The sequence below is a fragment of the Sebastes fasciatus genome, chromosome 15 (assembly GCF_043250625.1).
Source record: "Sebastes fasciatus isolate fSebFas1 chromosome 15, fSebFas1.pri, whole genome shotgun sequence".
NCBI classification, from domain to species: domain Eukaryota; kingdom Metazoa; phylum Chordata; class Actinopteri; order Perciformes; family Sebastidae; genus Sebastes; species Sebastes fasciatus.
Window position 1 is genome coordinate 20,091,604 of NC_133809.1, and position 15,891 is coordinate 20,107,494.

General features: G+C 40.7%; 1 protein-coding gene across 4 annotated transcripts in view; it reads right to left on the reverse strand.

Annotated features, from left to right (window-relative positions):
- The window catches only part of LOC141783784 (pleckstrin homology domain-containing family G member 3-like), a 39,023-nt gene extending 25,982 nt beyond the window's left edge, over positions 1 to 13,041 (reverse strand). For 3 of the 4 annotated variants that reach the window (XM_074661286.1, XM_074661287.1, XM_074661285.1), the window contains exons 1-2: positions 12,833 to 13,041; positions 4,495 to 4,562 (exon numbers count right to left, since the gene is read on the reverse strand). In XM_074661286.1, coding sequence (XP_074517387.1) covers positions 4,495 to 4,543 — 49 coding nt within the window. In that variant the 5' untranslated portion in view covers positions 4,544 to 4,562; positions 12,833 to 13,041. The remainder of the gene's footprint in view (positions 1 to 4,494; positions 4,563 to 12,832) is intronic. The other variant, XM_074661288.1, reaches the window with a different exon arrangement.
- Between the last annotated feature and the right edge of the window lie 2,850 nt (positions 13,042 to 15,891).

Here is a 15,891-nt window from a genome sequence, read left to right on the forward strand (position 1 = left end):
AATATGACAGTATGCAACGCTGGACACTACGGCGGCATAAATATCCCACAATGCAATGCGGTAGTGATGACAACATTCATAACAGACATTGACGGACAGCTCTGTTACAGTTAAATTAAAGCATTATTGATGTAAGTATAAGATTTCACTTTGCTAGGCTTGATATATATTTGAAATTAATTCAGACCGTCGTTTTGGTCACATGAGGTTGGCATGGGTTACCATGGTTACACGTCTCCAACGGTCGAGGAGGCTCTGAGGAAGTGATGACGTACTACTAATTACTGCCAAGTGCATCCGAAAAATATTGCATAATATGTGATTTTGGACGAAGCACTGTCTCAGCTGAAAAAAACGCTGCGCCTCATTCCCCTTCTGTGTTCTGCAGTTAACAATAAACAAGTATTAATCAGTATCTATGCTCTTTAAAAGAAACAATATACTTAATAATAGCCTAACAAGAAAGCCTATTTGTAAAGCACTAAAATCAGGATAAATTAAGTAATTTGCAAAAAATAAAAAATTGCAATAATACCACATATCTCACTGTTGAGACAATCATTATCACCTCAGGGGAAATTCCTTCAACCGCGACAGCCCCACATACACCAATATAAAACAGGATGGGAGAAATCACCAGCATTAAAGACCAACATGTTTCAGAGAGGCAGGATTCTTCCAAGTACCAAAAGGACAAAACTCCTCAAAAAGCTCAAATCTAATCCTGTAAACCACTCCTGCGCTGGACCCTCGGATCTTAAAGGATCCAGCTGTGCCAGCTAACCTCAGTGCATAGGCATGTGATGATCCACTTATAGGAAACTCCTCCACCAACAAGCCCCCCCTTTAAGAGCCCTTCAGGCACTAACACACACACAAACACACACACACACACACACACACACAGCTTTGGATCCATTCAAAACTCACAATTCCTCTTGACAACACACACACAAACACACACACACACACACAGCATCTGGGCCCTGAGGTGTGAATCTATTGTAAACTTTACCCCCAATTTGACAGTCTATAACCAAACTGATGTCCTGTTAGCGCCTCTCTGCAGAGTCCACACAGGCTGGTTGCGGGACAGATGTGTGAAGTGTGGAGGGGAGACGGTCACTTCATTTTCTTCACATCAAACTGTTTATCACATGCAGCGTAATAAAGGGTGTGATGCTGTTTATCATGCAGTTTAATAACACTTTCTTACACAGCAGTCAAAATTTGACAGCTTGCTTTGTCTGTTGTGTGAGAACAGATATGTTTTTGTTATGCAACAATAAATTACAAGAAACAGCATTAATTACATAAACCATCTTTTACCATAACGTGTAATTAACATCACTAAGCCATTATCGTGTTTAGCACCACATCTGCAGTGTCACTAAAATATTTTGCCTACAAAACGTCAACTGAATGTGAAGTTTACGGAGGAAGCTGATAGAGAGTTTTATTGATTCAAATGAGTTTCTAAGAGGCCATCGAACCGAAACACCCAAAGCAGAGAGCCTGTAACTAATGCGGCTAATCCAGCGGAAGAACTCTATAGGAGGAATGCCATTGAAGGAGGCTGTAAAATAATTTACATTGAAATACATTCTTTTGTTGGGATTACAGGGAGTCTGAGCCAAACAATGAAATGAAATACAGTGAATGTGGAATTTTAGCTATGTTACGTAATGATTTATAAAATTACGCACAAGATGTCGTTGACATACAGGATGTCGTGAGATTCAGTGAGTGTCAGTGCATGACATCAGAACTTGAACAGGAGTTGCTGCAGGCGAACCTGAATTAGCGCTACAGGTCATTAAGCAGAGAAAGAGTTCCAGTCCAGGAGCTCCATTGACCGTCCCCACTCAGAGACGCAGCCATCCCTGCCATCATACATCTATATCCACAACCCTATGCCCACTGGTCTGGAAAAGCTGCAGTGAATGGAGATGATCCATCCGTCCCCCAGAATCCCTTTAAAGCTGTACATTCTGCACACACAGCTACATTCCTGCCGGGGGTTAAGTAGGTCAGAGGGAACCCTTATCTTTGAAAAGAGATGCTTCGTGCTGCTGCCTCAGGTCGGTTGATGAGCCTGACTGAGCCGCTGTCATTGGATTGACAGGCTACACTTTTAAACCTGATATATTTCACATGGGGTGATGAAAGTTTAGCTTAGGTGGATTGGGAGTAGGTTCATCCAATTCTTCTGGAAAAGGGAATTCAAAGTGGAGAATGACAAAAAGATAATGCATGATGACGCATAGCATCATCTAGGGCTGGGTGATGTATCACGATATTTTTGACCAAATACCTCAATGACGATATTGTTTATTGTTGTGGTCAGAGTAACGTGACGTCATATCCATTCTGTATCCGTCACGCAAAACAAACAGTAGCCGGCCGGCTGTAGTGAGCAGAAACCGGCAGATACGACAAACAGAATACAGCGGAGGGTTGGCGTGGATACGACCTGCACCCTCCCATTTTAAATCAAAAGTGGTAAACACTAAACATACAGTAAAGTATGGAAACACTTTGGGTTTCATACATTTCCAGGAAAAGCAGAGCTAGACATCACGGCTAAAGCTGCATGCTAACTCTGTCATGGACACAAAACGTTATCATATTGCGGTAACGTGCGGTCAAGCCATTTGTCACTCGCATCTCTGTGGTCAAATCCGCCGACAATACAACTGTACAACACCCATATACTGACATTTAAGTTAAATGCATTGAAACGGCCCCGATGGAGCTGACCGTGGAGGTATAAAGAGAACGGAGCTGACGGTAAGAGCTAGTGACGGACTTGGCGAAGTTAGCGGATGTATACGCTTGTGACTACGTCCGGTTTTCAAAATAAGGAGTGTTAATAAAGGATATGCAAAATACATACTATATGGAAATGAGATTAATTGGATTATATTCACCTGAAGTATAAAACATAACATGTCCCTTATAAATTAAATAGAAAATACCACTAATCTGTGAGGGAAATGTCTTTATTCTTCTGGAAAAAAAGATTTGTAAGCATTCTTACTGTATTAATTTAGATATTTTCCAAAGTAAAAGTCCCTAGAAGTGTATGATTCAACTTTTTCCCATGGTCTAGTGTTAAAAAAGTTAACAAAAATCGCAATAAATCGTAATATCGAATTGCAATACTTGTAGAACCAAAATACTTAAAAATTGCAATACATATTGAATCGGCACCCAAGTATCGTGATAGTATTGAATCAAGAGATAGGTGCATCATCCCAGCCCTACACTTGCAGCCTTCAAGAGGAAAGGACAACACAAGCCATATTACAATATCCAAAATCGAAGACGATATCTTGTCTCATAGCACGATATTGATATAATAATGATATATTGCCCCGCGCTAATGCCATCTGAAGCTTGCTGGTGGTGAAAATGATCAACACAGCTACTTTTCACTTCAAAGCTCCTTGACCCTTTAGAGCAACTGGAGCTGGATAGCACCACAACCTTTTTATTGTTTATCTTGACCAGACAGGGGGGCATGTGCATTCCTCCTGCCTGTTAACCACATCCACTCATCACCTCACACAGATTACCAGCAGTCCTGCCCCTTAATTACAATCCATCCATCCACAGCTGAGGTGGGGATAGGTCAGTCACACTTTAACTCAAACAAAACCAGTCTGAAAATGTTTCAACTGCAGGTGGGTGTTCCGTCATGCCAAAGTGATTTCCCACTGGATAATCTGAGCTGCAAAATGAGCTGTGAGGAACGTGTAGTCGGTGCAGAGTGGCCTTTTGAGGAAATACAGATGCAAATTTTCATGAGGGCGGCACACGTCTCCACCAGCCAAAAGCCTCCTCTCGCCAAAGCTCAACCAAAGGGACAGGCGCAGAGGAAAAAGTGAACCATTGACACACTGGTATTCTTCAGCCAAAGTGGAAGCCTAAGCGCCAAATGTGTTCAGTAGAGAAGAGCGGAGGTGTAGGCGGGGGGCGGTGGGGAGTTGAGGGAAAGAGCAGGCAAACAGATACAAAGAGGCCCTGTGTGTTAATGCTGTGGCTCTGTGACTGGAGATAATGAACACTAAAATAATATGTAATTTGAGTGGTCCCCCAGCATACGAGGTCGGCACCGCTGGCTAGACCAACCATCTTGGCTGTCGGTGATTCTGACACATTCTGGTTTGATGTGCGAGTGTTCAGGGGTTTCAGCTGTATGAAAGGGGTTGGCCGAGCTCCACAGCCGCACAAAGAGCCTCTCTGCCTGGCTGGACTGTAGGAGGGGAGTTCTTTGCTTTCTCAGCTCAAGCCTTTACATTTCCTCTATTCCTCCATTTCCAGCATTTTTCCATTTACTTCTGCTGTACTTCTGTGTTATGTTAGTACACTGATATACCATTAGGAATAACCCGACTTTATTAAAACTCCATGTTATAAGACTGGTCAATTCATGAGCAGCAATTACCAGAGCATGGGTCATACTCAACAGTTTAATTGCATTGTTCTTACCTTCCCCCATTGGGCCCTGGTGGAGAGCAGAATGGGACCCCTCTGGCATGGCACTCAGGCCTCTGGAGCTGACAACACACAACAAAACACAACATGAAGGGTCAAACAGAACGCAGACACAAAAACACCTTATGTTTCTTTACATTATCTTATTCTTTTGTCAAGTGAGCCATGCTTTCTCACTGAAGGCGAACTAGCTACCGTCCATTCAGGTCTTATATAAAAGGGAAATTCCTCCCATTCCCCCGGTCACTGCTCTGCGCTGGCTCATGCCAGCCACTTGCTGATACAGTGGAAACCTCTTATAGGGATCACATCCGTCTGGTTCAACGGATCACTATAAGCGGATGATTATTATATCCACATTTGTTTTCTTTTTCTTTATTTCTCATGCAGATTGCCAACTAATTGACATTTGTATATTCTAGGGCTGGCCGGAATGCTTCGAAGCATCGACCGTTGCCATGGTAATCAACCTCCAAATCAGTATTCGAATGCTTTGTTTTTCAGGCGTTTTTTTTGCAAGTATGTAATAATAAAGTTCCAATCCCCAAATAGCCCATGAAATAAGGAATAAACCCACAACATTATTCTGATTCAACATGAATTATTATTAGTTATTCTCAGACAGATATCGCTGTTTGTTGTGTACAGTAGTGCGGCAGCGGCGCTGTCTCGGGGGGATGGAGACAGACAGACAGAACATGTCAGCCTGCTGCGCTGCGCCGTGCCGCGAAGCTTCGAATACACTCAAATATTTCTCACCGAAGTTTCAAAGCCCAAAAAATGGTATTCGGGACAGCCCTAGTATATTCATTACATGAATATGAAGTAATGAAACAAACTGCTTCACTATTTACTGAAACTGTTTCAAAATACAGTACAGCTGTATTTTTGAAATTACTGTACAAATTAAATTACTGTACTGTGTATAATTCAAATACACTATAATACAGTACAGTACATAACATCTGTCTTACTGTAGTTCAAATTATAATTAGGCTGTAGCTGTTTACAAATAACGTCAGTAGTGCAAATAGGCTACTAAGCCACAGCTTGGTGGTGGTTTCAATGCATTTCTAAATATTTAACGGCTGAAAATAAACCGTAGGCTGCCAATGTGGAACTGGTAGCGGAGTTTAAAAACAAACGTATCCATAAAATACAGTATCATGGGAGTAAAATAAATTAAAAATTTTGAATGATGAAGTAATGACATTTTGGACATGGATGTAAACTGCTACTTGACTGGTTGGCGGAGGCATACAAGCACAAGGCGGTGATTCTAGTTGATCCATGTAAGCGGTTGATCACTGTAATCGTGATCACTATAAGCGGTTTCCACTGTATTTAGCAAAGCTGGGGCTGAGGCATGCTCAGGAGAGGAAACTGTGATATGAGCTCATGATAATCAGTAGAACAAGGGTAAGAGGTTAGACAACAGTCTAACTTAACATGAATGGACACTTTGGACACAGATTTAGCAGGTAAATGTTAAAGATTTGACATTTGAGAACCTCTGTTACTGCCATTTGAGCTACATAGATATAGTGTATGCATCTTTAATTGATTGATTTGCTTTCAAAAAAGAAAGGTCACTACTGTACAATAAATATGAATGCCTGCTACATAAAACTACAGGCGAACCAAACAAAAACAAGTACATTTGATATAAACCTGCCTTGTTTGTAGGTCTGCAACTAACAATTATTGTCATTGTCGATTGATTGGTCAATTATTTTCTCAATTAATCGATTACTTTGTCTATAAAGTGTAAGAAAATGGTGAAAAAGGTCAATCAGTGTCTCCCAAAGCCCAAGATGACGTCCTCAAATGTCTTGTTAATTATCAAAATAGTTGCCGATAGTTGACAACTAATCGATTAATCGTTGCAGCTCTACTGGTTTATACAGTTGTTCAATAAGTGTTATAAATAAATCCATTCCACATCAAAACAAGTCTCTCATTATCGATGTAACTGTCCAGTGAGATTACAAGTTCACCCCTGGTGGCATGTATTTTCCTAATCCCTCATGCCAGGCTGCGGTGCTGTTAATGATGAGCTGCGTCCCCTCAGAGCCACTGTGCTGCTGCCAGTTTCTCACATCACTGCCTCTCTGGCTCTTTACAGCACATTAACATGGAAGACTGTGCATGAGAAACTGGTCTGCCTGTGATTCCTGGCGAGCCTCCGGCCTTTTAAACATCACATTCTTGGGCCAGCTAGATCAGAGGAGCAGGAATTCTTCAGGGATTAGGAGGACGGGCATTGTTAATAGCGCGCTTGCTGGCCACTGTGCCGAGCCGATAGGCCAGGCCAGCCGAGGCCAAACCGAGACCGCTGCCACGAGGTTCGCCAATTAAGATGTGCAGGAATGCAAGGAGGAAAGTCACAGAGCTGGATCCACACGTTAGGATCACTGTAGGGTCCCCGCAGCTGCAGCCTGGACTCAAGTAGAGCTTGTTTACTGGACGAGAAAGTCAGCAGCCATGAAACTATTGTTATTTTTTGTTCATCCCACATCAAAGCACAAGTGAATAGGGCAAAATAAATGAATGAAAAAGGAATTCCTCTTTTGGACTCATAAGCCAACTGTGTTTATTTACTTAAAAGATACCCCGGGGAGTTTTTGACCATTAGTAGCACTATGGAGCACTGTTTTTATGAGTGTGTCCCCGTTTGTTTGTATCTCATGCACACGCACTGGGACACACATACAAGCACGCAGGCACACGGTTGACACATTCATTTCAGTGGTTTCAAGATATTCCACTGATTTGGTGACAAACTGACCAATCCAGCCAACATCACCATTTTAATCTGCTGTGCCTTCAACATGGATCTGACTGAAATCAATAATCTTGTTGCATCTTTGAGAGCAAAGAGTATAGCAAATGCTTTAGACACACAGATTTATGCTACAATGACATTCTTCAAGAATGAAGCCTCTTCAAACAGCCTTTGACCAGTTGATTTTGAAGTGAGGGGTTAGTTTGTGTAACCTGCAGGAGTAGTAGTATTCATGTCGAGGATCAGGCTTTGAACTTGTCTCAGTGAACAGTGAACCTATAAAATCCTCTGTTAATCCCACCTACTATGACCTCTGAGCTAACCCCGCCTAATGACCAGACCAAAACTATGCTAATCTGTCTTTGGTCAGTGAGAGGCTAGACTAGGAATAACGGGCTCAAAACCAAGACACGTCTGGGTTTTAAAAAATGTTTTTCCAATGTCTTATCAAAGGCTTTTGGTTTGGGTGGAGATGGTGAAAATGTCTAGGACATGGTAAAGCAGTGTAACCCATAATCTTACACACATCTGGACAGAATTCAACAATCGTAACTCATTAACTTTCACCTCCTGTTTGCTGACATATGGCAATTCCAAATCCTTGTTTTCCTAGGGAGGGGGCACGGCCAGATTTCAAATCCTAAAGAAAACACTACCTACAGGCTAACATTCATGCCAAGCTGGCCACCTGTGCTTGAACTAGCTGTCATTTCACACAAATGGAGAGCATTTGGTTCCCACAGCTGATGACTGCATTACCCGCAGCATGAACCGCCCCACATGGGAATCTGCAACTTGCCCCTTAATTGGAGACAGATGCTACGAGAGCCAATCTGACGGTTATTAAAAGAAAGTCCTGCAATGGATCACTTCTTCAGATGGGATGATAAACTTCCTTGTTCCTCTAATCGCCAGGCTTGACACTGATCCAGGCAGTCAAAGCCTGAATTCCTTTCTTTAAGACACAACAAACAGATAATTAAGGGGGACAGATGTTGGCAGAGATACAGCGAGCACTCATGCAAATAAAGAGAAGATTTAAACTGAGTCATCATCACAAATGTGCTAAAAGCCTCACTACACACAGATTAACATACACCTTGAAGACCTCAGGCCTAAAATGCTAAAGGAAAGGGCCTCGGGGGAGGTGATGACTATCTGGAGCATTTTTCACCATTGACAGCCTGTCAAGGTTATGATGAGGGAAGTGAAACCACTGAACGTGTCTACAGAGGAAGTCAAAGGAAAACAACACTTCTGCTCTGAGGGCTACATATCACTTTCTCTGTCTGTTCAGGAAGGGTGACAGACAAGTCAGTGAGGGTGTGACATCATATTTAGACAAAAAAAGCTATATTGGATGTAGGGGTGTAAGAACATATCGATACACTAGGGATGTGTATTGGCAAGAATCTGGCGATACGATACATATCATGATACAGGGGTGACGATTCACAATATTTGGATATATTGCAATACCGTAAGCAAAATTATATACTGCAATTTATTTTAAATCTAATTTTAGGAAAACTGTCACAATATAAAATACACACCACCATATGTATAAAATCTGAGTAAAAAATAGTCACTATGTGAAATGGCTATGGGGACTAACATCATCGCACATGAATACAATTGGACTCATTGGATCCACAAGAGTCTCAGCTTTCAAGTCGTACCCAATTTATGAAATTCTAAGACTGTTTAGGGACCCCAGTATGCAGAAATATTCCAATACTAATATTCAAATACACCATTTTAGAATAGGTGAATATAACACATTTGTACTGCATGCAAAAAAAACAAACCTGTTTGAAAACATCACTGCAAAGGGGAGACTCGTGGGTACCCATAGAACCCATTTCCATTCACATATCTTGAGGTCAGAGGTCAAGGGACACAGTTTTACCAGATTTTTAAGAGGTTAATTAAAAATCGATACAGCGTTTTGGAGAATCGATACAGTATTGCAAAACATAATTTCGCGATACTGATGTGTATCGATATTTTCTTACACCGCTACCATACACATGAGTATTGTGATATTATGTTGTGCGATACTGTATCGATTATCCAAAACATTGTATCGATTTTCAATTACCGTCTTAAAAATCCGACAGCCTGCCGTCAGGCCCGGTCGCTATTCAATCTTTTAGAGGTTGTATTCAATTTTATTGTATGTATGTATTGTACTCAATTTTAAAGCTAGAGCGAAGATACTGGTATCATATGAAACTGGGAAACCTAAGAAATCGAACCATGTAATACTAGCTTGTCGCGGAGGAGCCTAAATAACGCTCCAAAGTTACGCTATATTTTGGTGAGAAAAAAACTGGCCCACGGGAATCTGGCCATTTTCAAAAGGGGCCCCCTGACCTTTGACCTTAAGATATGTGAATGAAAATGGGTTCTATGGGTATTTACGAGTCTCCACTTTACAGACATGCCCACTTTATGATAATCAGTTTTGGGCAAAAACCATGCAGTTGTTTGCATGCAGAACAAATGTGTTATTTTTGCTTATTTTAAAATGGTGTGTTTTTTATACTATGACAGTTTTCCTAAAATAAAAAATTGTGATGCAGGATTGATTACATTCCTGCTTGATTACAGGATCGCAATATATAGAATTGTTACCCCTCATGATACGCTTCATAACGCCGGATTCTTGCCAATACAAAAACCCTTAATTGGATGCCAAGACTGCTGCCAATTAATGTACTGCATTTAAGTAAGAAAGAAAACCATTCACCAGCTGCCCCGCTGCCAACTGTTGATGCAACATACAGTTCTGATCCAGCATCTGAATCCAAAATGAGAACTTAATCAGCCATTTCTGCAACAATTAACAGCCCAAATTGATTTCTCCTCGTGCGGAGCAAGTTGATGGGAGGCGAAGCTAAAAATAGCCCGGAGAATTCCGACTGCACGTCTCTCTCACAGTCGGAGACCTACCGGATCACGTTGCATTCACTGTCTGCCCCAACTAGGCCCACGGGAATCTGGAAGTATGACATAAGCCCACTGGGATGTCTCTAGTCAGACACGGTGGTGCGGGTTTCTTTAAGACGCCATCAGTCAGGACGGATGTTTACGCTCAGAACAAATAAAAACTCAAACCTGGCATGGCAGGGAGAGGTCCAGGGTCCTACAGGCTGACTGAGACAGAGAGTCTTTATTATTCCAGCATTGGTATCATGTTTATCTTGCAAGACCCCTCTCTCACCCTCTAACCCCGTCTACCCCGGCAGAAAATATCCCCTGACAAACAGCCTTTCTGTTAGTGCCCTCTTTCCCACATTACTCCCGCAGTTTGTCCCCTGACACACAGGCCTTAAGAGACTAACAGCTTTTCATTCACTGGGGAAAACAATAAACCCTTACGGTCTCTCGTCACCTCAATCAAATCCACAGCTTTCACAAAAGCGCTGCCCTAACGCGTGACTTCCCACAGACACACAACCTATGAGCCTCTTATTTTAGTGCGCTGCGTTTGTGAGCATGCTGCTTAGAAGTGGCCATAAGTGATCCATTCCAATGAACACCCACAGGGCACTTGTGAGTTTTGCCCATATGGTGCACGTACACCCTGGCCAAAATAGCCCTTAATGGGAGAATAATCATTCCCTGCTGTGCTAAAAAAGGAGAAACAGCAATTTTCACCTCCCCATACATGACCTATAACCACAGAATGCATACCTGGCAAGTAAAGTTGGCAAGTGCCATCTTAATTGGCAAACGACAAGTGAAGATTTCCAGTTCTTTGAAATTATAAAAGGTAAACAACCAGAGGGCAAGCAGTCCTCCATAATGTCCTGCAGTGTTTGAAGGGGAGAGTAGTAGACTGCTGGTTAAATAAGACGGCAAGTCTTCAAATAGAATTGGAGTGTACCCATTTAAAGGTGCATTACACCACTTCTGCAGGCAAACAGCTCCCATGTGCCTTTGTGGCGGCTTGTCAACCTCGTAATAACAAAAACACAGTGTCTGGCCTCTCGTGGGTGTCTGGAATGCTAAATCACTTATGGCTCTTCACATTCAAACAAACACAAAGTTGTCAGGTCTTGTTTAACTCGCACAATGTAATCCTAGCTGTAACTTTCAAAAGCTGGAAAGTTATAGTCTCGTGAGATCCAGGTCTATCCTAAGCAGCGTCAAACAAGCCCTCAACCACTAAATGACAAAGAGGGTGACTTATGAAAAGCTAAGAAGCAGTTTTTTAAAGTTATACGATGAAACCAGCCCTGCTTTCTGCAGCTCTGGTAATTCTATCACAGCTGCAGCATACCAAGACTTAGGGAAGAAGGAATAAAGCGCCAACTCTGAGATCCATCCAAAACACACTCGGGCAGTTTCCTGTCTGGACCACCTGGGAGAGAGCGCTGTTCATCGCATTGAGGCAACATTTATCTGAAATGATGTTGAGACGTTATTGTCTAGAAAAGGTCAAGTGAGGTCAAAAGGAGGAGAAGATGGAACTTTTCACTGGTAACTGATTTATTTTGTCCCTATTCTTCTTCAACAGCTGGTGGGGAAAGTCACTGACCTATGAAAAGCCTGCATTTGAAGCCTCACTGTGTCTCACTGGGGTGCTCATTAGAAAAAAACAATTAGGATTGTTGCGGCCAAGTGTGGGCACCATAGGAGGGGAGAATGGGATGCAGGGAAAGAGGAAATGACAAATGATTCAACTGCAGCATGGAGGTTAGTTTGTCTCACAAGTTAAATCTGACATCATATAAATGGAAAAATCTCATCCACAAAAAAAAAAAAAAAAATACAGTCTCCAGCAGCTGATCAAAGTTCACTCAACTGAGAGTGTTTTGTTTCAAAGACAAACACTACTTATCTGACTGAAACTCCTGCCCCCCCCCCCCCTCCTCCCTCTGTGGCTCACAGTGTACACTGTAAGGTTGTGAAGTCATATGAAGCACCTATAATCTTTATGCAATACCTGGAAGTAATGCAAGTAGAAAGCTCATCATAACTAAGGAATGTGTTCAAGTGTTTTTTACTTAATGCTCAAGAGACTGGTTGAATTAATCAGTTCAGGTCAGACAACTTTATGTATCCCCAAGGGAGCAATTCATTTGTAGCATTCCCAGTCCATACAACAGACAACCAACAATTAGTTAAGTCAAAGGAAACATATTAAAAGGCATGGGGCAGTTGGAGGGACAATAAGAAGCATATAAATACATAGGATTGTGGCAATAAAAGCCAAAAAATAAGAAACAATATATAAGAACAACACACATTAGCACAAATGCACTAATGTTTGGTTACTTTCACACTCTCACCTGTGGTTTAATTAATAAGTTTAGCTGAAATGGAGCAACCTGGTTAAACTCAATGCCTTCATCATATTTTTTTTTAGCTCAAGACATGCCTGAGAAAGCTAACATGTGTTTTTAACAACACACACTTTATCAATACCAGACAGATTAACCACAGGAGAAGAACCCTTGTGACGTGTTGTGACATCACAGCTAACTAACGTTGAGTTAGATAAGATTTGGTAAAGTTGTTTAAAAGCAGTTCACGTACCGAATTTGCCAATTTCTTTCCTCCCGACGACAACTGTCCTCAGTAAAACTTCCCCCTGCTCTTTCTTGAAGATAATCTTAAAGTTAATCCAGCAGTTGTTGTTCTTTACACATGTTTAAAGTCTCTCAGACACACACACGTCCATCAGCTTGTTACTGCGTCCGACCACCAAACTACCAAACTACTGCTGCATCTCTGAAGACCTGCGAAGAAGTGATGTGTTGGTCACGAACGAGTCGGTTCATTGAGCCGGCTCTTTTAAGTGAACGATAAGAGCCGGCTCTTTTTTTTTTTCTTTAATTAATTCAAGGCAGAATGATAGGCCAATTTTCTCCACGCCACGGGCACTCCATGCACTGACTGTGACTGAATGTTGTGTTAATGACGTCCGTGCGACCAATCAGGTGATGACAGACAAGGATCATACCATCAAGATTCAAGATACAAGGTACAGACGTGTGAAATATTTTTTGCTGGGAAGCTCCATTAAAATAATAAGTAATATTACATTTACATTACAATTACATTTACATTACAATTATAAAGAAGAAATACTTTGATTAAGGGCATATTAAGAATATATACAGGCATATTAAGAACATATATATTAAGAACGTATACAGTGTATACAGTATAAGATATATTTTTGTGTGAGAAGGTGTCGTATCAAGCAGGGGGGGGCAGGGGTGCGAGGCGCGCTGGCGGTCTACAGATACAGAGCAGGAGGGAGAGGAGGAGAGAAAGAGAGAGGAGTGCGGTGCGCGAATAGCAGACAAGATGAGTGACAGTCGGAAACTAAGCAGCATGTCAAATTATGGTATTCTGGAATTATAAGGTTTAGTATAATTATATTGAATAATTTAAGCGATATATCTGCACACATACTAATCATAGGTCAAAACAGAGCTAAATTTGGCTGAATTATAAAAGGCAGAAGTGGTAAAATGAAGAGCCGTTTGGGAGCCGAAAGAGCCGGCTCTTCTTTGGTGAGCTGAGCCGTATGATTTGGTTCACTAAAAAAGGCCGTAATTCCCATCACTAGTGCGAAGAAGAACTGATGCTGCGTTCACGACCTGTCGGAAATATAGCGAATGGCAAGTGAACACCACAATAATAATAATGTGAATTTCCTCTGGTACATGTTCATCTCGACTGTAGATGCTAAAACAATATGTATTTTAGTGCCCCATGTCATTGCTCGACCCTCTAAGTGAATTAATAATATTGGTTACATATGTATGCAGTATATAAATATGTATATATAAAAAGATTTTATTTTATTTTATTGTTTTACTTTTTTTTTTTTTAACTTGTGTATATTCTTTTTACTTATATCCTCATGGGAACCGAGTTAAAAAAAAAGTGTCTTCCAATTACTTTTTTGTGATTTCCGTCCTATTTAGGGTTAAAAGAAAATCTTAACAATTTAGGCTTGTTAAACTTTATTTTTATTGTCCACTGTAGTGGACTACAGGACTATTTCAGTGTGAAAAGACTAAAACAAATGAACAGATTATGGCTGTAGAGTGATATTAAACCAAGAATACATTCAAATTGATTAAAAAAAACACACATGCCACATCCCTGGAAAGCCCACGATGTCCTCTTTACAATACACCAGGGGTTGATAGAGTAGGTCAAAAGAGTAAGAGGATATGCATGTGGACAAAATGTCCACTACAGAGGACACATGTCAATGGGCTGGGTCTCAGGAGGATATATCTATTTTTTGTATATAATTTTGTATATAAATTTGTATATAATATATATATTGTATACTGTATCTATACTGGCTTATTTTATATTAATATTAGGTTTGTTAAGTTTCTTTGTACCGAGAATGTTATTATTGGGGACGTTTGTGAATGTTTGTTATGTTGTTTCAAAATGAACAAAAAAAACAATAAATATAATATTGAAGAAAAATAATATTGGTTACAGAAAAAACTGCCGTTGCTATGGGATGTATTTTGTTGTTTTGTTCATAGTTTGTTACATCCCAACAAAACATGAATGACCTCAAAGTAAATCAACACTAAAGTTTTGTATTTATTTAGACCAGTAGACCACATACACACCAAAAAAACTGACAAGAACTGCACTTTACTGTACACCAACTGTCTATCAGTACTACTCAGGTGTAATTCATACTGTGCAATATCATTTTTCACTTCTGCAATTTTGTTAATAGTCTGTTTATTGTCAATACCGTATATACTGCTCCTTTTTTTAAATACTTCCTTCCTTAAAAACTATTATAATGGTTCATATTTTGTTACACTTTGTTTAGCTCTTTTTTTTACTGTGTTAGCTGATGCATCTTGTTTTTGCACTATCCCCTTTGCTGCTGTGCACTGCAAATTTCCCCTATGCGGGACTAATAAAGGAATATCTTATCTTATCTTATCTTATCTTATCTTATCTTATCTTATCTTATCTTAAGCAAGGAAACAATCAATGAAATCTTGAGAGTGTCTAATTTACTAGGAGTACCTGAATGTAACAAAAGCCCGCCTGTTTTTGACAGGCCAGTGTCTGTGTGGTGTCAGAGGTGTTCCCACATCTTAACATCTGGCCTGCATAGTTTTGTAATTTCTTTCAGTATGAGATCATTTTAAATGGGGATAAACAAACAAACAGCATGTTTTCTCTATTAAAGAATATCTTCACCTCCACTCCTCGTGGAAGAATATGTTTGCAACCCATTGACAGGCTTGTGAAAGGACATAACAAATTGTAACCCTGCCAATTACATTTATGACCATCAGGTCAGTGGACTGGGGGGCTCACAAAGGATGGCTTCAGTGAATCAATTGGGTGGGTGTTAATTTATGTGTGGCTGATTAAATAGAGAAGGGCTCTTTTTGCTTTGCACAACCCCCTCTCTCTCTCTGCCCTCATACAGGCTGTGAAGAAAGCAATATGCTGGACGACTTCACTGAGAGAGTAAATACAATGTGAAAATGCAGCTCTTATTGTCAATATATACAGAAGTCTTATAGAATTTAACTTGCTCCAGTACAATGTGCAGCTGTATTGCCTTAAATTGCACTTTCCTA